Source organism: Amphibalanus amphitrite, unplaced genomic scaffold, assembly GCF_019059575.1.
Source record: "Amphibalanus amphitrite isolate SeventyFive unplaced genomic scaffold, NRLGWU_Aamphi_draft 000355F_arrow, whole genome shotgun sequence".
Taxonomy (NCBI): Eukaryota; Metazoa; Arthropoda; class Thecostraca; order Balanomorpha; family Balanidae; genus Amphibalanus; species Amphibalanus amphitrite.
Genome location: NW_024881849.1, coordinates 243,207 through 267,745, shown reverse-complemented (window position 1 = coordinate 267,745; position 24,539 = coordinate 243,207). Strand labels below are relative to the sequence as shown.

The following is a 24,539-nucleotide window of genomic DNA, read 5'->3' as shown; positions in this document are numbered from 1 at the left end:
GCACGTGTAGGGGTCGCTTCCAGATCTTGAAATTGACGGGGCCGATCGAGCTCCAATTTGGTACACCGCTAGAAACCGGCGAATAGAGTGCCGTGCACAAGTCAATTGGGGCCTAGGCTGCACGTGCGCACGTGCAGGGTGTCGCTTCCAGATCTCGAAAACGGCCGGGTCGATTGCACTCAAATTTGGCACACCGCTATAGACCGACGAATAGGGTGCCGTGCACGTCAGTCCGTAGCACACCGACTCCGGTCTGCACGTGCAAGGCTCATCCTCTCGTTTGGTGGCGGGTAACCGCAGGTTGTTTGAAAAGACAAACACTATTCGTTAGAATTGTGTTTTTCTACGCAGGTTGTTTGAAAAGACAAACACTATTCGTTAGAATTGTGTTTTTCTATTGAAAAACAACCGGAGCGGTCGTTCTCCGGGCTATGTTTTGCAAGTCTGGCAGCGAATTGGGGCAACTTGACCGGGGCCTAGACGAAATGTACAATCTTCGTAAAAAGTTCAGTGTATGGGCTCCCGGAGGCGATCTACCTGATGGCATCGGTCGCTACTCGCTTAAAACCTCGTGGCACGTGGCACGTGCGTTTCAATTTTCGCCCATGTTAAGTCAATGGGGTTTTGGACACTTTTTGCGCGATCGCCAATAGCGGGAAAACGAGCCAAGAAGGAGGTGGTTTTCTTCCCAGCATTTTATGGCAAACACGTTCAGGTACACGCCAATGTGCGCTGTATACCCCTCAGAATCTCGGAACGTGTCTTTGCACGAGGTCAAAGTTTGAATTTTGCTGTGTCCCATGTTAAGTCAATGGACGGCGATGCCGAGACTTTGCAGAGACATTTTCATTCGATCTTTGTACAAAATTTTAGAGATAGATTTCGCCCAAACTCTTATATCTTGTAGAGGAAAGAGCATAGTACATGCCGTTATGCTTCGTTAAGCTGGCAGAACTCATTTTTTCTTATAAAGTTAATTTGAAATTTAAAATTTTTAACATGGAAAGTCTATGGGAGCGTCTTTGTTGCTTAATAACTTTTTACGTTGCAGATATACCAAAGTGAAAAGTTAATAAATTATACAACTTTCGATGCTCTTTCCAACAATGTATAGAACGTCACTGCACGATGTGCCGTTTTTAAGAAAAGCTGTAAAAAAGCAGGGCTCGACTGTGACTTGAACCCAACCACATTAGAGTATACGAACAGGTGACGGCGATACCTCCGGTGTGCGGATGCGACACTGATTATTGCTAAATACTAGCAGTAGGCCGCCTGTGGGGTGCCTTTACAAACCTTATATCTCTGCAACCACTGGACCGATTCACTCGCGGTCTTTTGTGTGGGATAGCTTCTTCCTTTCTTACACGTAGTGTGCTATTCTCGATGCGTATGGGTGACCCCTAATGCACGTGCCACGTGCAAAACGAAGAAAAGTCAGTTCGGTAACAAGTCTAATAACTCTGTAGTTAGTTTGCCGATTGCGCTGATACTTGGCATGGTTGTAGGCACCCGCCCCGCAATGCATTTCCATGTGTCACGGTTGGGGTGCCGCTGCACGTGCGCACGGGCAGGGTGACGCTTCCAGATCTCGAGAACGGCTGGGCCGATTATGATCAACGTTGGCACACCGTTAGGGATCGGCGAGTAGGGTGCCGTGCACAAGTCAGATGGGACCCAGTTTGCACGTGCGCACGTGCAGGGCGACGCTTCCAGATCTCGAGAACGGCCGGGCCGACTGTGCTCAAATTTGGAGTACCACTAGAGACTGGTTAGTAGGGTGCCGTGCACAAGTCAGTAAGTATGTATTTTCATGTGCCGCGGTTGGGGTGCAGCTGCACGTGCGCACGTGTAGGGGTCGTTTCCCGATCTTGGAAACGGCTGGGCCGATTCAGATTAGATTTGGTACATCGCTAGAAACCGGCGAATAGAGTGCCGTGCACAAGTCAATTGGGACCCAGCTTGCACGTGCGCACGTGCAGGGTGCCGCTTCGAGATCTCGAAAACGGCCGGGCCGATTGCACTCAAATTTGGCACACCGCTATAGACCGGCGAATAGGGTGCCGTGCACGTCAGTCCGTAGCACACCGACTCCGGTCTGCACGTGCAAGGCTCATCCTCTCGTTTTGCGGCGGGTGTTTTTGCTGCGTTTACAAAGGTATAATGGTCACCAAGGGGTGCTGTCCTGACACGTTCACTTTCTGTTGAGAAGGTTAGAACAAACACCATGTGTGTCATTTAGTTGCATATATAATACCTCAATGTTAAGTCTGCATAAAGTCTGAAGTCTGTAGCCACTCTTACCACTTAACCGCAGGTTGTTTGAAAAGACAAACACTATTCGTTAGAATTGTGTTTTTCTATTGAAAAACAACCGGAGCGGTCGTTCTCCGGGCTATGTTTTGCAAGTCTGGCAGCGAATTGGGGCAACTTGACCGGGGCCTAGACGAAATGTACAATCTTCGTAAAAAGTTCAGTGTATGGGCTCCCGCAGGCGATCTACCTGATGGCACCGGTCGCTACTCGCTAAGAAGTCTTTTGCGCGTGGCACGTGCGATTCCATTTTCCCCATGTTAAGTCAACGGGGTTTTGGACACTTTTTGCGCGATCGCCAATAGCGGAAAAACGAGCCAAGGAAGAGGTTGTTTTCTTCCCAGCATTTTATGGCAAACACGTTTGGGTACACGCTAGTGTGCGCTGTATACCCCTCAGAATCTCGGAACGTGTCTTTGCACGAGGTCAAAGTTGGAATTTTGCTGTGTCCCATGTTAAGTCAATGGACGGCGATGTCGAGACTTTGCAGAGACATTTTCATTCGATCTTTGTACAAAATTTTAGAGATAGATTTCACCCAAACTCTTATTTCTTGTAGAGAAAAGAGCATAGTACATGCTGGTATGCTTCGTTAAGCTGGCAGAAATCGTTTTTTCTTATAAAGTTAATTTGAAATTTAAAATTTTTAACATGGAAAGTCAATGGGAGCTTCTTTGTTGCTTAATGACTTTTTACGTTGCAGATATACCAAAGTGAAAAGTTAATAAAATATACAACTTTCGATGCTCTTTCCAACAATGTATAGAACGTCACTGCACGATGTGCCGTTTTTAAGAAAAGCTGTAAAAAAGCAGGGCTCGACTGTGACTTGAACCCAACCACATTAGAGTATACGAACAGGTGACGGCGATACCTCCCGTGAGCGGATGCGACACTGATTATTTGCTAAATATTAGCAGTAGGCCGCCTGTGGGATGCCTTTACAAACCTTATATCTCTGCAACCACTGGACCGATTCACTCGCGGTCTTTTGTGTGGGATAGCTTCTTCCTTTCTTACACGTAGTGTGCTGTTCTTGATGCGTATGGGTGACCCCTAATGCACGTGCCACGTGCAAAACGAAGAGGTGTCAGTTCGGTAACAAGTCTAATAACTCTGTAGTTAGTTTGCCGATTGCGCTGATACTTGGCATGGTTGTAGGCACTTGCCACGCAATGCATTTCCATGTGTCACGGTTGGGGTGCCGCTGCACGTGCACACGTGCAGGGTGACGCTTCCAGATCTCGAGAACGGCTGGGCCGATTGTGATCAAAGTTGGCACACCGTTAGGGATCGGCGAGTAGGGTGCCGTGCACAAATCAGATGGCACTCATCTTGCACGTGCGCACGTGCAGGGTGACGCTTCCAGATCTCGAGAACGGCCGGGCCGACTGTGCTCAAATTTGGAATACCACTAGAGACTGGTTAGTAGGGTGCCGTGCACAAGTCAGTAAGTATGTATTTTCATGTGCCGCGGTTGGGGTGCAGTCTATTGAAAAACAACCGGAGCGGTCCTTCTCCGGGCTATGTTTTGCATGGTTGGCAGCGAATCAGTACAACTTGATTGGGGCCTAAACGAATCGCTCAATCTTCGTAAAAAGTTCAGGGTATGAGCTCCCGCAGGCGATCTACCTGATGGCACCAGTCGCTACTCGCTCAGAATTCTTTTGCGCGTGGCACGTGCGTTTCAATTTTCGCCCATGTTAAGTCAATGGGGTTTTGGACACTTTTTGCGCGATCGCGAATAGCGGAAAAAATCGCCGATCAAGGTATGGTTTGCTGCACACCATTTTATGACCGACACGTTCAGGTACACGCCCGTGGGCGCCGTATACCCGTCAGAATTTGTTAACTTGAGTTGCACGAGTTTGAAGTTGAACTTTTTTTGCTCCCCATGCTAAGTCAATGGACGTTTTTGCAGAGACATTTTCATTCGTTCATTGCACAAAATTATATGATACGATTTTGTTTAAACTTTCAGGACCTGTTGAGAAACGACCATAGAACATGTTGTTTTGCTTCGTTATGAAATATAATGGCCCGTTTTGGGGTAATCGGCACGTGCATTTTCCCATAGGGTTAACATGGGGAAAAATTAAAATGCGATTTGCGAAAAATTTCGTCAATTACATTTGCTGATATTTTTAGGGTCGGATCTCGGGCTGGCACCCCAACTGACGGTGGTAATTATTTAAAATATAATTGACAAAATTTCGGGTAATCGTCACAAAAAGTTACCCCATGTTGAGCCTATGGCGATTTCGAAAAAAATATTTTCAAATCGATTTTGTCAAAAATTTCCACGTTAGATTTTGAAAATGTTCCAATATGTTGTGCCCCAGGGTGTCGGCTACCACATGGTATGGGTCAGATATGGGGCGATTGAAAAGCACGTGCCACGTGCAAACGTGTTTGATGGGGTAACCTCCGGGAAAATCCGACATTGGCCTACTCGGGGTCCTATGGCGTGGAAACCACTCCACCTAGCGACACCAAATCATTGCAGCCGGTGAGCAGATGAGTCCAGCTTGTCGCACTAGTGGTCACGTGTCGCACGTGCTATTGCACGTGCCGTGGCACGGGGTCAATTTTGGTGCTTAAATATACTAGCATTGTGAAATGCAAGGAGTGGGGGAAATAGCCGTCAGGCCGTCAGTTTTTATGATAGGGTCGATCTGAAAACTGGTATAGGCATAGAATGAAGGGGACTAAAAAACTGCTATCTCGGATTTTTTGTAAAATAAAAAAAAAATAAAATTCTGGGGAAATTATATATTCGAAAGGTGAAATTTCCCTAAATTTTCCCGTTTTTCGAGTTTAACCGTCCACTGTTCAGGGACGGTGACACCGGCCGGGGTCATTTTTTACATGCTGATGGCCACGTCGATGAATCATCACGTGGTGTGAACGGTGAAACTATCAGAGGTCCGGCACGTGCCACGTGGCCACGTGTTTGAGTCGCGTACCTCCCAGATTATCGTATATTTGCCGATTTGTGGCCTTATAGCACGAAAACAGCACAAGCCAGGAATACTGAAATGGTGCAATCAGTGAGGAGACAAGTCCTGCCTACATCACCGGCGATCACGTGGCACACGTGCAAATTTGGGCACCTCCGTTGCGGATATATTTTATTGTGAAATATTCAAATGTACATAACTTTGTCAGTTTAAGTCCGATTGGACTAGAATTTGGTGGGTTGATGAGTTGTTAAGCGACATGAACGAATGCGGCACGTTTGTTGCAGTGCGCCACGTTTGTCTCGAAGCGCCATTTTGGCCACAAAGTGCGGAATGTGCGTTATTTTGTCGAAAATTGGACGATTAGGATGCGCTGTAATTAAGGGATGGCTGCTTAAACGGTAGATATGAATGCACCACATTTGCCGCAGGGCGCCATATTTGTCTTAATGCGTCAGTGTTTGCGTTTTGCCTACGGCGGGCGTTTTTGCGGCGGTGTTTGCGTTTTTCGGTGTTTGCGTTTGGCGGCGGTAACCGCAGGTTGTTTGAAAAGACAAACACTATTCGTTAGAATTGTGTTTTTCTATTGAAAAACAACCGGAGCGGTCCTTCTCCGGTAACCGCAGGTTGTTTGAAAAGACAAACACTATTCGTTAGAATTGTGTTTTTCTATTGAAAAACAACCGGAGCGGTCCTTCTCCGGGCTATGTTTTGCAAGTCTGGCAGCGAATTGGGGCAACTTGGTCGCAGCCTAGACGAAATGTACAATCGTCGTAAAAAGTTCAGGGTATGGGCTCCCGGAGGCGATCTACCTGATGGCACCGGTCGCTACTCGCTAAAAAGTCTTTTGCGCGTGGCACGTGCGATTCCATTTTCCCCATGTTAAGTCAACGGGGTTTTGGACACTTTTTGCGCGATCGCCAATAGCGGGAAAACTAGCCAAGAAGGAGGTGGTTTTCTTCCCAGCATTTTATGGCAAACACGTTCAGGTACACGCTAGTGTGCGCTGTATACCCCTCAGAATCCCGGAACGTGTCTTTGCACGAGGTCAAAGTTCGAATTTTGCTGTGTCCCATGTTAAGTCAATGGACGGCGATGTCGAGACTTTGCAGAGACATTTTCATTCGATCTTTGTACAAAATTTTAGAGATAGATTTCACCCAAACTCTTATATCTTGTAGAGAAAAGAGCATAGTACTTGCTGGTATGCTTCGTTAAGCTGGCAGAAATCGTTTTTTCTAATAAAGTTCGTTTGAAAATGAAAATTTTTAACATGGAAAGTCAATGGGAGCGTCTTTATTCCTCTATAACTTTTAGCTTTAGTAAGATATATAGGTGAAAAGTTAATATAATATACAACTTTTGATGCTCTTTCCACTGATGCATAGGACGTCACTGCACGATGTGCCGTTTTTAAGAAAAGCTGTAAAAAATCAGGGCTCGACTGTGACTTGAACCCAACCACATTAGAGTATACGAACAGGTGACGGCGATACCTCCCGTGTGCGGATGCGACACTGATTATTGCTAAATATTAGCAGTAGGCCGCCTGTGGGGTGCCTTTACACACCTTATATCTCTGCAACCACTGGACCGATTCACTCGCGGTCTTTTGTGTGGGATAGCTTCTTCCTTTCTTACACGTAGTGTGCTGTTTTCGATGCGTATGGGTGACCCCTAATGCACGTGCCACGTGCAAAACGAAGAGGTGTCAGTTCGGTAACAAGTCTAATAACTCTGTAGTTAGTTTGCCGATTGCGCTGATACTTGGCATGGTTGTAGGCACCTGCCGCGCAATGCATTTCCATGTGTCACGGTTGGGGTGCCGCTGCACGTGCACACGGGCAGGGTGACGCTTCCAGATCTCGAGAACGGCTGGGCCGATTGTGATCAAAGTTGGCACACCGCTAGAGGCTGGTAAGTAGGGTGCCGTGCACAAGTCAGATGGGACCCGTTATGCACGTGCGCACGTGCAGGCTGACGCTTCCAGATCTCAAGAACGGCTGGGCCGACTGTGCTCAAATTTGGTATACCGCTAGAGACTGGTTAGTAGGGTGCCGTGCACAAGTCAGTTAGTATGTATTTTCATGTGCCACAGTTGGGGTGCAGCTCCACGAGCGCACGTGTAGGGGTCGCTTCCAGATCTTAAAATTGACGGGGCCGATTGAGCTCCAATTTGGTACACCACTACAAACCGGCGAATAGAGTGCCGTGCACAAGTCAATTGGGGCCTAGGCTGCACGTGCGCACGTGCAGGGTGTCGCTTCCAGATCTCGAAAACGGCCGGGTCGATTGCACTCAAATTTGGCACACCGCTATAGACCGACGAATAGGGTGCCGTGCACGTCAGTCCGTAGCACACCGACTCCGGTCTGCACGTGCAAGGCTCATCCTCTCGTTTGGTGGCGGGCGTTTTTGCTGCGTTTACAAAGGTGCTTGCTCAAACAACCTGCGGTCCCGCGATGCGGAGCCCGGCATCGCAGATGCCGGTAACCGCAGGTTGTTTGAAAAGACAAACACTATTCGTTAGAATTGTGTTTTTCTATTGAAAAACAACCGGAGCAGTCGTTCATCGGGCTATGTTTTGCATGTCTGGCCGCGGATTGGGGCACCTTGCTACCTGCCCAAACAACTGCAACGATTTTCGTAAAAATTTCAGAGCATGGGCTCGCGGAGGCGATCTAGCTGCTGGTACCGGTCGCTACTCGCTCAGAATTCTTTTGCGCGTGGCACGTGCGCTTCCATTTTCCCCATGTTAAGTCAATGGGGGTTTGGGGCTTTTTTTGCGCCATCGCTAATGGCGGAAAAACGAGCCAAGAAAGGGGTGGTTTTCTTCCAGGCATTTAATGGCAAACACGTTCCGGTACACGCCAGTGTGCGCCGTTTACCCGTCAGAATCTCGGAACGTTTCTTTGCACGAGGTCAAAGTTGGAATTTTGTTGTGTCCCATGTTAAGTGAATGGACAATTTTGCAGAGCTATTTTCATTCGTGCATTGTAAAAAATTATGTGTCACGATTTCGTCCAAACATTCGAGAGTTGTTGAGGAAGGAACATAGTATATGCTGTTGTGCTTCGTTAAGCTGTGCAAAATCGTTTTTTCTAATAAAGTTCGTTTGAAAATGGAAATTTTTAACATGGAAAGTCAATGGGAGCGTCTTTATTCCTCTATAACTTTTATCGTTCGTAATATATATAGGTGAAAAGTTAATATAATATACAACTTTTGATGCTCTTTCCACTGATGCATTGAACGTCACTGCACGATGTGCCGTTTTTAAGAAAAGCCGTAAAAAAATCAGGGTTCGACTGTGGTTTGAACCCAACCACATTAGAGTATACGAACAGGTGACGGGGATACCTCCCGTGTGCGGATGCGACACTGATTATTGCTAAATATTAGCAGTCGGCCGCCGTGGGGGCGCCTTGCAAAGCTTCTATCTCCACAACTGCTTGACTGATTCACTCGCGGTCTTTTGTGTGGGATAGCTCCTTCCTTTCTTACACGTAGTGTGCTATTCTCGATGCGTATGGGTGACCCCTAATGCACGTGCCACGTGCAAAACGATAAGGTGTCAGTTCGGTAACAAGTCTAATAACTCTGTAGTTATTTTGCCGATTGCGCTGATACTTGGCATGGATGTAGGCAACCGCCGGGCAATGCATTTCCATGTGTCACGGTTGGGGTGCAGCTGCACGTGCGCACGGGCAGGGTGACGATTCCAGATCTCGAGAACGGCTGGGCCGATTGTGATCAAAGTTGGCACACCGTTAGGGATCGGCGAGTAGGGTGCCGTGCACAAGTCAGATGGGACCCATTTGGCACGTGCGCACGTGCAGGCTGACGCTTCCAGATCTCAAGAACGGCTGGGCCGACTGTGCTCAAATTTGGCATACCGCTTGATACCGATCAGTAGGGCGCCGTCCACCAGTCATTTAGTATGTATTTCCATGCGCCACGATTGGGGTGCAACTGCACGTGCGCACGTGCAGGGCGACGCTTCCAAATCTCGAGAACGGGCGGGCCTATTGTGCTCAGATTTGGCACACCGCTAGAGACCGGCGAATAGAGTGCCGTGCACAAGTCAATTGGGACCCAGGTTGCACGTGCGCACGTGCAGGGTGTCGCTTCCAGATCTCGAAAACGGCCGAGTCGATTGCACTCAAATTTGGCAAACCGCTAGAGACCGGTTAGTAGAGTGCAGTGCACATCAGTTCGTGGCACACCCGCTCCGGTCTGCACGTGCAAGGCTCATCCTCTCGTTTGGCGGCGGGCGTTTTTGCGGCGTTACAGAGGTGCTTGCTCAAACAACCTGCGGTCCCGCGATGCGGAGCCCAGCATCGCAGATGCTGGTACGTTTGCATATGTGCCATTTTCTTCAAAACTTATGAATGGCCCACTCTAATTTTTTCACAGGTTGTTAAGAATATGGTAGGCAATAAAATATATGAAAATGAGCCAAATCGAAGGTGGCATATTTTTTGCTATTTCAATTTCTGTGCTTAAGAACAGAGTTAAGCAAATTTCAAGGTCATATATTTAAGTCGATGCAATTCTAAACAAATGCTTAGGAAATTACCTAAACAGTAAGGTTTATTTCATTCATATCAAACAAGTACAACCAAAGTTATGGTCGTTCAAAAATATAAAGATGCAACATTTTTTAAAAATTTGATGCTCTATATTTAGAAGACCTGTGGTCAGAATGTGCAAAAAACATCAATGTAATGTCCGGGGCGACACAGGAACTCGCTCACAAATTTATAATGAAATCGCTGATGGTAAGGTGCAAAACAGCCGATTTTTGTTCGATTTGACGTGGAATGCCCCTCAATAGAGCAATGCAAACAATGCCTTTAGTGGCACATAATCTGCCGAAGGCGACACGACAGGAACACCCCGTCAAGCTTGTAAAGTTGTAGGTACAGACAGCACATAGCAACAGTAGCCGCCTTTATGTACACGGGATGAATAGAGTATAAAGATTTACACAACATGCCAACCTACGTTAGACCGGCGCCCTGTCGACAAAGACTGCGCACATAATGCGGAATGCTGCAAATACTGGAGGGAGCCAAAGCCGTACAAAGAAGCATTACTTCGATATAACCGGACGCTCTCAACCCATTACTGCCGGAATTTTTACTTTTTGATTCTTAAGTTATTCTTAACAAATGTTAGCCACATGGGTCCCAGTAAAAAAAAAAAAAACTGTGCAAGCTTTAAAAAACTGTTCCATCGGTTCTCAAGTTATAGGCATGGGCCATAAAAGACCCAACCGCCATTGGTATAGTCACAAATGGGAGTTATCACGAAAACTGATTTATCTAGATACCTTATTGTGCATACTGTATAAGTGTATACCTACTGTATGGCGGTCCCAGCCAATCAATATTAAGACGCACTGCATTGCAATGCTTTGCGACGTCTCATTGGCGAGGTTGGTGGTGCTGCTGGCAGGCCTGTGGTGCCCCTGCTAGGCTTCTGGTGCCCCTGACACTGTCAGGGACACCATAGGCCTGACAGGCCTATGGTGTCCCTGGAAGGACTGTGGTGCCCCTGGGCCCTGACAAGCCTGAGGTGCCCCTGACAGGCTTTTTGAGACCCTGACAGGTCCGCGGTGCCATTGCTAGGCCTGTGATGCCCCTGGCAGGCCTGTGGTGCCCCTGCTAGGCCGCTGGTGCCCCTGGGTCCTGGCATGACTGTGGTGCCCCTGACAAGCCTGAAGTGCTCCCAACAGGCCCGTGGAGCCCTTTACAGGCCCAAGGTGTCCCTGCGAGGCCGATGGTGCCCCTGGTAGGCCGATGGTGCCCCTGGCAGGCATCTGGTGCCTCTGGCAGGTCTGTGGTGCTCTTGCTAGGCCGATGGTGCTCCTGCAGGCCTGTGGTGCCCCTAACAAGCCTGTGCAGTGGTACCCCTGACAGGCCCGTGGTGCCCTTGCTAGGCTTGTGGTGCCCCTGTCTGCAGGCCTGTGGTGCTCCTGATAGGTCGGTGGTGCCCCGGGCCCCAAGGGGGGGGGGTCATGAGTGACCCATGTGATGTGCGGATCCCCTCCTTCGGATCCGCCACTGTGATCTGATCACAACCCCCAGAAATAAATAATCGTATAATCATCAGTTGCTTCCATTGTATTTAACATACTGAGTAAATTGATAACACTATTGCCGGCTGGGTCATTTATGACCCAAGGATATTTATTGAGGAACAAAAGTTATCCGGTGACGAGAAGAAGGGCAAAAATACACATCATACTTTTTCAGACAAATTTAAATAGGTAGACGATCATTCAACAGATAGTAAATTGCAAACATAATACAACATTACTTTTTGGGACGGCGCACCATTGCCAGTGACCGGCGGCTGTGCAGTCCCGTCGTCTTTGGCTCCAGAAACTTCAGTGGACGAGCTCACACCAGTTTTATGCCGCTCCAACTCTCGTCACTAAACCCACAAAATCGACAAAACACACGCGCAAGTTCATCAAAGTGCCGTTTGCCTCCATTGAGAAGGAACATTAAGATTTTGCTTTTGGGTCATATATGACCCAAGCGGCACTAATGGGTTAAAAATGGCGCTACGGCGCTTAAAATAACGACAGTTCGACAGTCCTTTCCTCCTATGTAAGGGCGGCTATTTTAAATACACAACCACTGAATCACACTGGATAAGTATGTACAAACAAACCAGATATGACACTGGTAGCCACGAAGCTCACAAACGAGAGTCACAGCTATAACACGAATAACTAACGTACAACGGGGCTGGTCATGCACTTGTCGTGAAGCCTCAGCACTGTGTTTCGACATTCAAACGATTTACCGCTTCGGTCACTCACAGCTTGTTATTCTCACCAGTGTACCAACCACTTTAAAACGTATTTTTTGTGTCAAACTGCCGAACCGTTGCTGATGTAGAGGCAGCCGTGTGGCCGCTCTTCGCGTGGGTCCGCATGTGTCTGAAGAGATATGCCCGTTGAGTAAACCGGGCCTGGCAGTGTGAGCAGCCGTACGGCCGCTCCCCCGTGTGGGTCCGCATGTGCTTGTTGAGACTTCCTCGTTCAGCGAACCGGGCCTGACACCGGGAGCAACTGTACGGCCGCTCCCCCGTGTGTGTACGCGTATGTTTGTTGAGGCTTGACCGTTGAGAGAACCGTGCCGGGCAGATGGAGCAGCCGAAAGGCCTCTCCCCCGTGTGGGACCGCATGTGTTTGTTGAGGCTTGACCGTTGAGTGAACCGGGCCTCGCAGTGTGAGCAGCCGTACGGCCGCTCCCCCGTGTGGGACCGCATGTCTTTGTTGAGGCTTGACCGTTGAGTGAACCGGGCCTCGCAGTGTGAGCAGCCGTACGGCCGCTCCCCCGTGTGGGTCCGCACGTGTTCGTTGAGATATGCCCGTTGAGCGAACCGTGCCGCACAGGTTGAGCAGCCGTACGGCCGCTCCCCTGTGTGGGTGCGCATGTGTTTTGTTAGGGTAGACCGTTCAGTGAACCGTGCCGTGCAGATGGAGCAGCCGAACGGCCGCTCCCCAGTGTGGGTCCGCATGTGTGCAGTAAGATGTGACCGTTCAAAGAACCGTGCCTTGCAGATAGAGCAGCTGTGTGGCCGCTCCCCAGTGTGGGTTCGCATGTGCCCGGTGAGTTTTGTCCGTTCATTGAATTGTGCCTTGCAGAGGGAGCAGCCATACGGCCTCTCCCCAGTGTGGGTTCGCTTGTGTCTGATGAGGTGCGCCTGGTCAGCGAATTGTGCATGGCAGAGGGAGCAGGCATACGGCCGTTCTCCGGTATGGGTCCGCGTGTGTGTGGTGAGAGTGGACCGCTGAGCAAACCGTGCCGTACAGATAGAGCAGCAGTGGGGTCGCTCCCCCGTGTGAGCCATGCGGTGGCGTTTCATACGGGTGGACTTGTTGGTCGAGTATTGACACCGCTCGCACTTGAATCTCCCGTTCCTGCCGATGTGACCGTGACTTATCTTCACGTGTCTGTCCAGATGTTGTCCCAGACATCTGACGTCGCAGTGGGGACACTGAAGTGTGCGACCAACACCTGTGAAACACATTGAGAGAAGAGGGATGTCGACAATGTTTCTGGCCATATATGAAAAATCAGGCAAAAATGATTTCATCCTGGGTGATACTCAATATAAAAAATGAAGGACATGCATCGCTTCCTTAGTAGCGATGCATTAGTTGTCGGTGAAGCAGGATTAGGGCCCCAGCTTTGCCGTCCGCATCTGGACGAAGAAGTTTGAGAGCCACTGAAGGTACTGACCGATGCCTGATATGCGGTCACGACGTAAAGAGACGTCGAGGAGCGGTGGTGGAATTAACAGTCACCAGCCGATAAACTTGCGACGGCGATAAACACGTAATGGACAAGATCGGTTGGCTGACACAGATGAAAATTGAACGTCCACAAAGGCATGGGTGCCGCAACACCCTATGAAATGTAATGTCCCCAAACGCAAGGATGGCTCAAGACCCCCAGGTTTTTGATGCAGCTCCTTAAAATGCAGCGCTTGCATAAATTCCAACAATGCTGAACAGATGGGCTAGATTGCGGATTGAGTAACATGATGTGCCCCACTCGATGTCAATAAAAATGTTGTGGTTCTCATTGAAAACTTCGACAATATGGACAATATGTTCAGAAAAAAAAAATGTTGACATTCAAGACTACCCGACACGGTATTCAATGTCACCATCACGCTATCTGCACAGTCATGAACTAGCGTTTTGTTCTTGTCAAAAAGTTTGGATTTCCGTTGCAAATACAAAGTTTTTTATATTTCATCCAACATGGCCACAGGCAAGGCGATAAATATGTACTAAGTGGCGTCACGAGAGAATGCTGACGTCATGGTGCAAACTTCTTCGGGAGTAAAAAACCGCATCTATTTGATAGTTTTAGACATTGAAATCTTGTTTCGTTAAAGGGACTATCCCACCTTCAAAAAAGTACCATTTAGGATTCGGAAATGTTACTCTTGATATTGTGACGAATTCTGCAGGTTTTTACGCGTTTTCATTGTATACTTTTTTAGATATTGCGACTTTTATATTTCAGCGTGACGTCATTTAGATCGGATCTGTGAGTAATGAAGGATTTACTTCATGTCAATGTGGGGGAAATTTGGCAGCAAATATAGGTATTTGCTCTCAAATATGACGCGGCTCATACAATAACAAGTGTCTCTGATTAGCTTATTCGTAAATCAAGTGAAACTTCACATGCGTGACAGGCGTTCAAAATGCAAATGACGTCATCAAATGGCCGTTAATAGTTAAGAGATAGGGCCTTAGCTAAGGCCCACTTTTCAAATGAAGGGAACGAATTTCTTTAACACCACGAAACTGAGGATATTGCGACCAGGATATATAGTGGTTTCTGAACCTGGCCGCCAACTTGGCTATCTCAACTCAGAACTAATGCAAAGGTGGGACAGTCCCTTTAAACTGATCCTTAATATTACGCAATATCCCAAAACAATTAAGTAATTAAAGAGACTGGATACCTCATATAAAAAAGGGCAAATTCACACGATGACATCATGTAAAACGAACACGTTACAGGTATGCCAGTGACTACAGCCTGGTCACCGGCACGTTGTTGAATTGATAGTACCGGACTTTGTCAAGCAAAAACAAACCTTTTAACTTCAACAACATAAATGCGCTCGATAGTTTTCGAGAAAACCCTGCTGACAGGATGTGCCCCGTGACACTATCTGCCCCAATCTTCCCTACCCATCGGCCATCAACTATTCAAAACCATTTTAAAAGGCAAAATCGTTCCCCTCAGCAGTCCTTTAACCCGCGCGGGGCTGGGGGGTAAATTTTACCCCCCCCCCCTCGCGAATTTTTGCGATATCTAAAAAACGGCGGCGCGCAGCGCCGCCAAACTTTCAGTACCTTTTCTTACATCAATTTGACACGTTCCCTGAAAATTTGAGCGAAATCCGTCGGGAAATTTTCGAGGAATTGACGTTTTAGTGACGTCATGTTCGCCATTTTCGCCTCAAAAACGGCAAAAGTTCAAACGCCGCTAACATCTTCATTTTTTAAAAAATCAAGACGTAACAAAAAAAGGTTATACGTAATTTTACTTTGTCTATCAAATGGCTATCTCGGTTTTTTGAAAATTTTGGATTTTGGCCTAAATTTTTTTTCTAAAAAAACTGACTTTTTTGGGAAAATGATTATAAAATCCAAAATTTTGAGTCTATCGAAAAAACCGGAATATATGTCAGAGAAGTGGTATATGTGCACCTACATACCAAATTTTAGAAGAATCGGTTCAAAAATGTGGGAGTTATTCAAAATTTTATGACGTCACGACACACAAAATTTTTGAAAAATGACTTTTTTGGAAGTTCTATACCTCGTACGGAAACAAAAATAGCACCATTCGATTCGCCGTGAAAAACTGCATCAGATAGACACCTTTTTAGGCCTTAACGACCAACTTCAAAATTTGACCTCACTTGACCTGACCTTGATCTGACCTCGACCTGAAATTCATCCAGAGGTGGTCCATATCACTTATTGAGTGTGCCTATTGAATTCTATGAGTAAAATGACCCATAAAACATGGGTCGCACATGCCCTTTCTATATTTTGTTTTTTGGTGACCTGACCTGACCTGACCTTGACCTTGACCTCTGAATGATATTGTATGCAACGAATATTGTCTTGGTAGCCTAAGAACGCGTTTTGGGCGATCAGTCTCAGTCCATGACTCCATTCTTCGGCAACTACGGTGCAAGGTCGACACTGTAGAAACTTGCAATTTGTACCCTTGACCTGACCTTGACCTTGACCTCAAACTTTAAATTAAGTACATGTTTTTAGTTGTTCGTGATGAGGGCTTTCGATTGGCGTTTGAATTTTCCAAATCGGACCATTAGTTCGGGAGATAACAGGGGGGTAAAATTTACCCCCCCCCCCCAGCCCCGCGCGTTCGGCTGGAGACCCCAGCCCCGCGCGGGTTAAGGATATATACCACTCCCAAATATATTTTTTTTTGCTACAAATAAATGATTATTTTATGACAAAAATGATGCCGATTAAAAAACATGTTTATGATTTTTAACTTAAAACAGGTATACGAAGAATTATATTCTATCTTCCGTTGGGACCAAACATCGTGGCGGAGGATATTACGCGTTCACCAATCATATTGCGTTCTTAAAAAAAAAAAACACAGCTGCACATTGGCTGACACTGGCCTCTCCGACAGCCGCTTTTTAGATGTCTGCGAAAAAGAGGACGGGGGAGGCGACCACCCCATCCCCCGGCCCGGCGAGGGATAAAGGTCCAAATAAAGGCTACTGAACGATGTGGTAGAAGTTTTTTTCCGAAACAATCGAATCGACATAGTGGACCTAGTCTTTAACAGGACCGATTGCTATTCGCCAGCCGAAATGTCAGTCCAGCGAACCAAACCCACGTAGCTTTAAATTTAGGTAAGTAAACGTTAAACCAACATACATCAGAGCAGCAAAACTTCAACGCCAAGGACTGAAGAAGAGCATGGTCTGTCTGTCGGTAAGAAAGATGGTATCTTAACAGTGCCGCAGATGTTGCGCGGAAAGCAGCATATACCACCACAGTTTTACAGAGGTTTTAGTATACCTAATGTTTTAAAACTGCGGACTGCGGACGCATGCGGACCGCTCTTCTCGTCGGTCCGCATGTGTCTGATGAGACTTGATTGAACAATGAATCGTGCCTTGCCTAATCGTGTAACAGCAGCCATACATCCGCTCCCCCGTGTGGGTCCCCATGTGTTTAGTGGGGCGTGACGGTTGAGTGAACCGTGCCGTGCAAACGGAGCACCCGTATGGCCGCTCCCCAGTGTGGGTTCGCACGTGTCTGGTGAAGGTGGGCCGTTCAGTGAACCGGGCCTTGCAGATCGAGCAGGCGTATCGCCGTTCTCCCGTGTGGGTGCGCATGTGTTTTGTTAGGGTAGACCGTTCAGTGAACCGTGCCGTGCAAATGGAGCAGCCGTACGGCCGCTAACCATTATGAGTTCGCATGTGTCCAGCGAGGGTGGACCATTGAGCGAACCGTGCCGTGCAGATGGAGCAGCAATACGGCCGCTCCCCCGTGTGGGTACGCATGTGCGTGATGAGATGTGCCCGTCGAGTGAACCGGGACTGGCAGTGTGAACAGCCGTACGGCCGCTCCCCTGTGTGGACCCGCATGTGTTTGATAAGACCTGATCGAGCGGGGAATCGTGCCTTGCAGATAGAGCAGCCATACGGCCGCTCCCCAGTGTGGGTCCGCATGTGTCTGGTAAGGTGTGACCGGTGTGTGAACAGTGCCTTGCAGATAGAGCAGCCGTATGGCCGCTCCCCAGTGTGGGTCCGCATGTGGTTGTTGAGGTTTGTCCGTTTAGAGAACCGTGCCGTGCAGATGGAGCAGCCGTGTGGTCGCTCCCCAGTGTGGGTTCGCACGTGTCTGGTGAGGGTGGACCGTTCAGAGAACCGTGCCGTGCAGATAGAGCAGCCGTACGGCCGCTCCCCAGTGTGGGTCCGCATGTGCCTATTGAGGTGTGACCGTTTAGTGAACCGTGCCGGGCAGATGGAGCAGCCGTATGGCCTCTCCCCCGTGTGGGTAAGCATGTGTTCGCTGAGATTTTCCCGTAGCGCGAAACGGGCTTGGCAACGTGAACACCCGTACGGCCGCTCCCCAGTGTGGGTCCGCATGTGCCTATTGAGGTGTGACCGTTTAGTGAACCGCGCCATACAGATGGAGCAGCCGTACGGCTGCACTCCAGTGTGAGTCAGCATGTGTGCCGTGAGGTGTGACCGTTGAGTGAACCGTGCCGTACAGACATCACAGCGGTGCGGCCGTTCCCCAGCGTGAGTCCTTTGGTGGTGTTTCATGTTTCTGGACCTGTCGGTCGAGTATTGACACCACTCGCACTTGAATCTGCCGCTCCTGTCGATGTGGCCGTGACTTGTCTTCACGTGTCCGTCCAGACGTTGCTTTCCCCAGCATCGGAAGTCGCAGTGGGGACATTGAACCGAGCCACTTATGCCTGAAGAATACACAGAAAAAAAGAAAGGCCCTTAAACAAGTTGCATGCCAAAGCAGGTCACACATACACTGGAACAATCACGACGCCCAGAGATGACCCACGCAGCGGGTCGCGTTTCCAGATCACCTTGGTGAGCGCAGTGGGCGGTAGCGGCAATGTTGACGCGACAAGCCATCAGCTCCCATTGTATTGTATTGAACAATCATGAGCGATCCACATTCTGAAAGTGCGTGGCGATTACTGGTCAGAATCCGTATCCGCGGTTACTAATCTAAACATTCACAGCATTCACACATTCACTCACGTCAAAGCACGGACAGAGACACTTTCGTAGTACCACAGGTATGTACAACTCACCCACCCACCAACCCGTTGGTCAGCGACGATCAGTTGATGCCCCGTCCACTATCGCGGCTTTAACACGCGCCCCACTGGGGTCTGCGTATAACACGCCCTACTGGGGGGGGGGGGGGCTATTCATAGCCCCCCCTCCTAACTCCGAAACTACTGGGCCGATCGTCAAAATTCAAACGGCGTCTGATAGCCCTGGAAAACTGTCGAGCGAAACCTAATTTCATTGACCTCGAGGTCACCGATGACGTCACAGGTCAGGTCAAAGTAAAAATTATTAGCATTTTGGCTTGTTCACGTTTTGGGCTCTGGCCGCCGTCTTACAAGTCAGATCAGGCTCATTTTTGGATCACACACTCGTGAAGAGATGCTCTAGATACCCTGAGGGTACCAAACTTGTACTTTGATTTTCAGGTCAAGGTCAGGTCATCTCAGTTCACGAAAATATTATATCATGAGTCGGTCACGTGACACGTTTTATGGTCCATTTAGGTCCGAGATTTCGAATTTGATGTCGTCTGTGTCATTGTAGGTCATTTTGAGTCGAATTTAGCTTAGGTCAGGTCACTTTCAGGTCAAAAAAGGTCAAATTTTGAAGTTGAAATTTTTCAACAAAAAAAAAGGTGTCTGTTGGATGCAGTTTGAGCTCAGGAACACGATGGTGCTATTTATATTGGCGTACGATGTCAAATACGTGCTGAAAAATTGATTTGAAAAATTAATAATTGTGATTTTTTTGCAATAATGCGTAAAACTTGGCCATTTTTGAAGATATTTAGCTAAAACTTGCTAGAGTTAGTCATAATAATGCGTTCTATCACATATATTCCGTTTTTTCGAAAAGTCTAAAACTTTTTGAAAAAATGTAAAAATATTAATTTTTGATTTTATTATATTAAATGTTCCAAATTTTCAAAATTTCGAAAATCCGAGATAGCAGTTTGATAGCGCAGTCTATTCTGAGTCCTCTCATGCAAAGAAATTGGATCTAGCTTAAAAACTGAGCTCTTGGGAGCGATTGCCGTGGTTCAATGTTTTGCGTCGAAATCGGCCGAACATGACGTCACTCTGACGTGATTTCCGGCCGACCTATAGTATATACGAAGTTCGAATTGTGACACAAGGTGTCAAATTGATGCAGCCTAAGGTACTGAAAGTTTGGCGTCGATACGTCCAGCGGTTTGGAAAGTATTGCAGAAAAACGGGAGGGGGCTATAAATAGCCTGGGGGGCTATAAATAGCCCCCAGTGGGGCGCGGGTTAACAGATCGGGCAAAGGGGGCGGGAGACAGCTGCGACAGCTGAGTTGGGAGACTGTTGAGTAGAGCAGCGGCTCGATAGCCGAACCGCCGCCTACCCGTTTCCAGCCGTGGTCGCGGAAGGTGAAAGAGGTGGTCTTGCCTAGAGTGTCTCTCCCGGACAGCGCTGTTTGTGACGAACATGGTTGCCAATTCCTCGGGTTCGCCGCGCTGAATGGCTTTGTGGGCGATAACAAGGGTTTGGTAATCAGCCATATGACGCGGCGACAACCACCCGAGCTTTTTTCGCAGGTCAGAGACATGGGCAAATTTACGGCGACCGAAAATGACTCTAGCAGCGAAGTTCAAAATTGTTTGGAGACGATCGATTTTTTTTTGGGACCCATTGCCATAAACTGAGAGGCAGTACTGAATGCGTGAGATAACGAGTGCTGTCACGAGCGTTCTAATGATGCCATCCGGGAGACTGTGGCGCGCATGGGAGAGACCGATCAACAGTCCCGTACACCGGCGGCTGAGTTCGGAGACGTGAGCGTCCCAGGATAGAGTACTGTCAAAAGTGACGCCCAGGTTCCCCACCTGCGCGCACGGCTGCAACGCTGCGTCACGGAACGATACCCTGAAATCTGGCAATTTGCGTAAATTTTGACGACTGCCAAAGACAATGAGCTGTGTTTTACTGGCGTTGACCTTCAGGGCGTTAGCGCAGAACCATTCATTGAGTGACGCGAGCAAAACCTCCATGCGCGAGATGAGAACTCCAAGGTCCCTGGCAGGGCCGCTAACCAATACTTGGGTGTCGTCGGCATATTGAAAGACTACTGTATCACCCGCGTACAGCGATAAGTTGTTAGAGAAGATGGTGAAAAGTAACGGCCCTAGCGCAGAGCCCTGGAAGACACCCATGGTATTAGGAAGAGGCCGAGACAGCACTCTACTTCCGGACCCATTTTTCAACGATACGCTCTGGGTGTGTCCATGAAGATAGGCGACGAACCAGGAAATTTCGATACCGTGCAGCATAAGTTTTTGCATCAGAAGCTCGTGGTCTATCACGTCAAAGCATTTACTAAGATCGAGAAGGCATAGCATTGAGATCTCCCCCCTGTCGGTGGCGGCCAGGATGCGTTCAATGACGGACAACAACGCGGTTTCAGTAGAGTGCCGCGGGCGGAAGCCGTGCGGTGAGGATGCCAGAAGGTGATTGTGAGAGAGGTAGATGTAGGAGCTGCTGATGGACAATGCGCTCAACCACTTTCGTGATTACAGGAACCAGGGAAATGGGCCGGAAGTTTGCGGGGTCTGAAGGATTGCCGGATTTGAACAGAGGGTGAATTATGGAATGTTTCCATGAATCAGGGATATCGGATTGAATTAACCCGGCAGTTGCTGGGGTATTTCGCCACCCACCGTTTGCTGGGGGGGGGGGGGGGGGGGCGTTAAACGCCCCCAGCCGATAACTCGAGAACCAATAGGCGCAGCGAAACGCACGAGGCGGCAAACGAAAGAACGCGACGAGACGCTTCAGATGAGTACTTTAAAGTTGAATTTTGAGGTCACAGGTCAGGTCAAGGTCAGGTCAAACACCTAAAATCGGGCTTTCAGTAGCATGGACTTCAGGACTTCGCAATGGGCGCCTCTCGTCATAAACTCTGTCAAAACGGTGCACAATCCATCATATAAGGCCTACAAGAGTGTCAGCTCCATGCAGGGGTCAGTCAAGCATAGGTCAGGGTCAAGGTCAGGTCAACCGGGCAGGCACATATCCCCGAAAATCAAAACTGATATTCGCAGCCTGTGACACATGTTTTATGCGTAATTTGGGGCGTAGAACACGATGGTGACATTCATTGTATCATATGTGTACGTGTTTGGCAAAAAAAGTTCAATTTAAGAAATTCATGTATCATGGTCTTGAAGTAGTCACGAGAAATTGCCAAGATTCAGTTCAAGATTTTGGAAAATGCCGAACGATAATCAATAATCGAAGATAGCCATTTGATTCTCCATGGTATTGGCAGTCTAATGGCGTTTACGGCATGTCTATATGTCTATTCTGTGATTTTATATGATTTTTTGAACATATGCCGTTTTTGGTCGAAAACTCAGAAATCATGACGTCACTAAAACCTCGATATCTCAAAAATTTTCCGACCGATTTTTTTGAAACTTTGTCACAATAAACTTCAATCAATTCCCTACAGGTACCCAAAATTTGGCGCGCCTGCGGCGCGCCGTTTTTATGCTATGGCCCGGCGAAAAAAGTGGGGGCGTTTAACGCCCCCCCCCCCCAGCAACTCGCGGGTTAAGCAGGTATTGATAATATGCAGGATGACACCACCAATAGCTCAGAATCCGGCTTTCAGCATGCGAACGCAGACACTGTCGGTACCGCAAGCACCCGAGCTACGCATGCTGAAAATCGTCCGCTCAAGCTCGGCAAGTGTGATTTCTCCAAGTTGAAAACTGCATGCGCCAACACGGGTAAGACGTACATTCAAATCGGTAGGTACGCTTTGGGCTCCGATCTCGGCAGCGACACGAGGACCGACGGATACAAAAAAAAATAATTTAAGTCATTGGCAGATAGGTCAGGCTGAACATCAGAACCATCCTTCTTACCGGCAACCACCGACCTGATACATTGCCGATCCGTGTATCGTTCGAAATACAGCCACCAGAAACGGAACGCTGAGCTCGTCTAGAGAATATTTCACTTGCCGTTTATTAACTGTCGCATGGACAGAACTCCGTGCCAACTTATCTGTGAAGGAAAATGATAATTTGCAACACCAAAAAAAAACTTTAAAGATAAAGAGAGAGAGAAAACGTTATCAATTATTTATCAATCCAATGCCACTTTAATTGGAAGAACCACACCGTGGCAGATACACCTCGGCCGCAGTTAACGCCACTATCTGAATTAAATGCATGCATGACACAAATGGTTACATTCAGCATTTTCTCTATATCTTGATACAATGCAATGCAAACAAATAGAAAGGAAAAGACGTGTGAAACAGGCGATAAAACTTAAAAATAGCCGAGAATTGATAAACATATTTCTTCGGCCATTACAATATTTTTCCCCTTTTTCATGAAAGTCATAACACTGAGGAACATATGGTAGGTATTCGCTAATGGAGATGGGTCCTGCTGAAAACTCAGTACAATCTTCAATAGAACAACGCTACTTTTATTTTAGCCTGCCCTTTGGCGGCACATAGTTTGCCGACGGCAACACGACAACAACTTGTCAAGTCAACAACATGTCAGGCTTGTAGGTACAGACAATTTGTACGTCGTGCTCGGTATCTTACAGGAGCCGCGCTTATACAAGATGGATAGAGTTGTTACGGAGCGAGCGGAGTCTTTCCTTAGATTAACGGAAATTTCTGAGTATAAGCGGCCGGCCGGCCGGCCGTGCGGACGCTTTTGCGAGGCTTATATCTCAGCAACCACTTGACCGATTTACATGCGGTAATTTTTGTAGGATAGCTTCATTCCTTCTACCAAGTATTGGACTATTCCCGATGCATGTGGGTGATCCCTTATGCACGTGTCACGTGCAAAACGAAGGGGTGTCAGTTTTGTAATAGTTGCAATATCTCGGTAACTAGGTACTTGGCCGATTGCGCTGAAAGTTGGCACGTAGGTATGCACCCACTAGGCATTGCATATCCATGTGCCAGAGTTGGGGTGCTGCTGCACGTGTGCACGTGCAGGGGTCGATTCCAGATCTCGAGAACGGCTGGACCGATTGCGCTCAAATTTGGTACGCAGTTACGGACCGGTTAGTAGGGTGCCGTGCAAAAGTCAGTTGGGACCCATTTTGCACGTGCGCACGTGCAGAGTGCCGCTTCCACATCTCGAGAACGGCTGGGCCGATTGTCCTCAAATTTGGCACATCGCTAGAGACCGGTTAGTAGGGTGCTGTGCACACGTCCGTTGGAGATACACCCTCACAATTTCGCACGTGCAAGGCCCACCTTCTCGCTCGCTCCGTTAGTCGCCCCAAAAGGCGTTATACTGGTATTGTAAGCTTTACATGCCACGCCGATCTCCTTCCGGCCTTCGCCTTGTCGACAAAGGCCGCGCAGAAATGCTACGAATAAAGGAATGAGTGGTGGTCACGAAAAATGTATTGTCCCTCAAAGTAGCTGGACATTATTCACAAATCACAGCGCTACGACACTGTACCAAACAGCGACACTCCTTAACTCATATGTGGAGGCGTTTAAAACACAACTACTGAATCATTGTGTGCTAGCATAAAGAAACCATATGTGACACGAGTAGCCACGAAGCTCACAAACGAGAACCACAGCTACACCTTTTTACGGCCAAATATAGACATAGTGCACGCAGTCAGCTATAGTGCAACCGATTTCGACAGATCGCCAAGCGCCATAGACAGACCATGGCAAACTGTCGGAATCGCCCGCACTATTACTGAAATGTACACACTGCCGCCCTAAATTGGGCGTAAAAAGGTGTATAACACTAATATCAAACGTACAACGGCGGCCGGTCATGCACATGTCGACATATCTCAGCATTGCATTTCGCCAATCAAACCATTTACCGCATCGGTCATACCTGTGCAATTCTCAAAACTGT

The 24,539-nt window shown here is 48.0% G+C and overlaps 2 protein-coding genes across 5 annotated transcripts in view; both read right to left on the bottom strand.

Annotated features, from left to right (window-relative positions):
• The window catches only part of LOC122389342 (zinc finger protein 271-like), a 259,548-nt gene that overhangs the window by 136,260 nt on the left and 98,749 nt on the right, over positions 1 to 24,539 (bottom strand). The gene's annotated exons all lie outside the window — the stretch shown is intronic.
• Positions 11,387 to 13,516, bottom strand: LOC122389351 (zinc finger protein 84-like). The gene has a single exon (XM_043381276.1). The coding sequence runs from the start codon at positions 13,389 to 13,391 to the stop codon at positions 12,141 to 12,143; it is 1,251 nt and encodes a 416-aa protein (XP_043237211.1). The 5' UTR covers positions 13,392 to 13,516; the 3' UTR covers positions 11,387 to 12,140.

Coding starts and splice junctions, on each gene's coding strand:
- LOC122389351 (XM_043381276.1), bottom strand. CDS start 13,391: ATGAAATCATTTTTGCCTGATTTTTCATATATGGCCAGAAACATTGTC.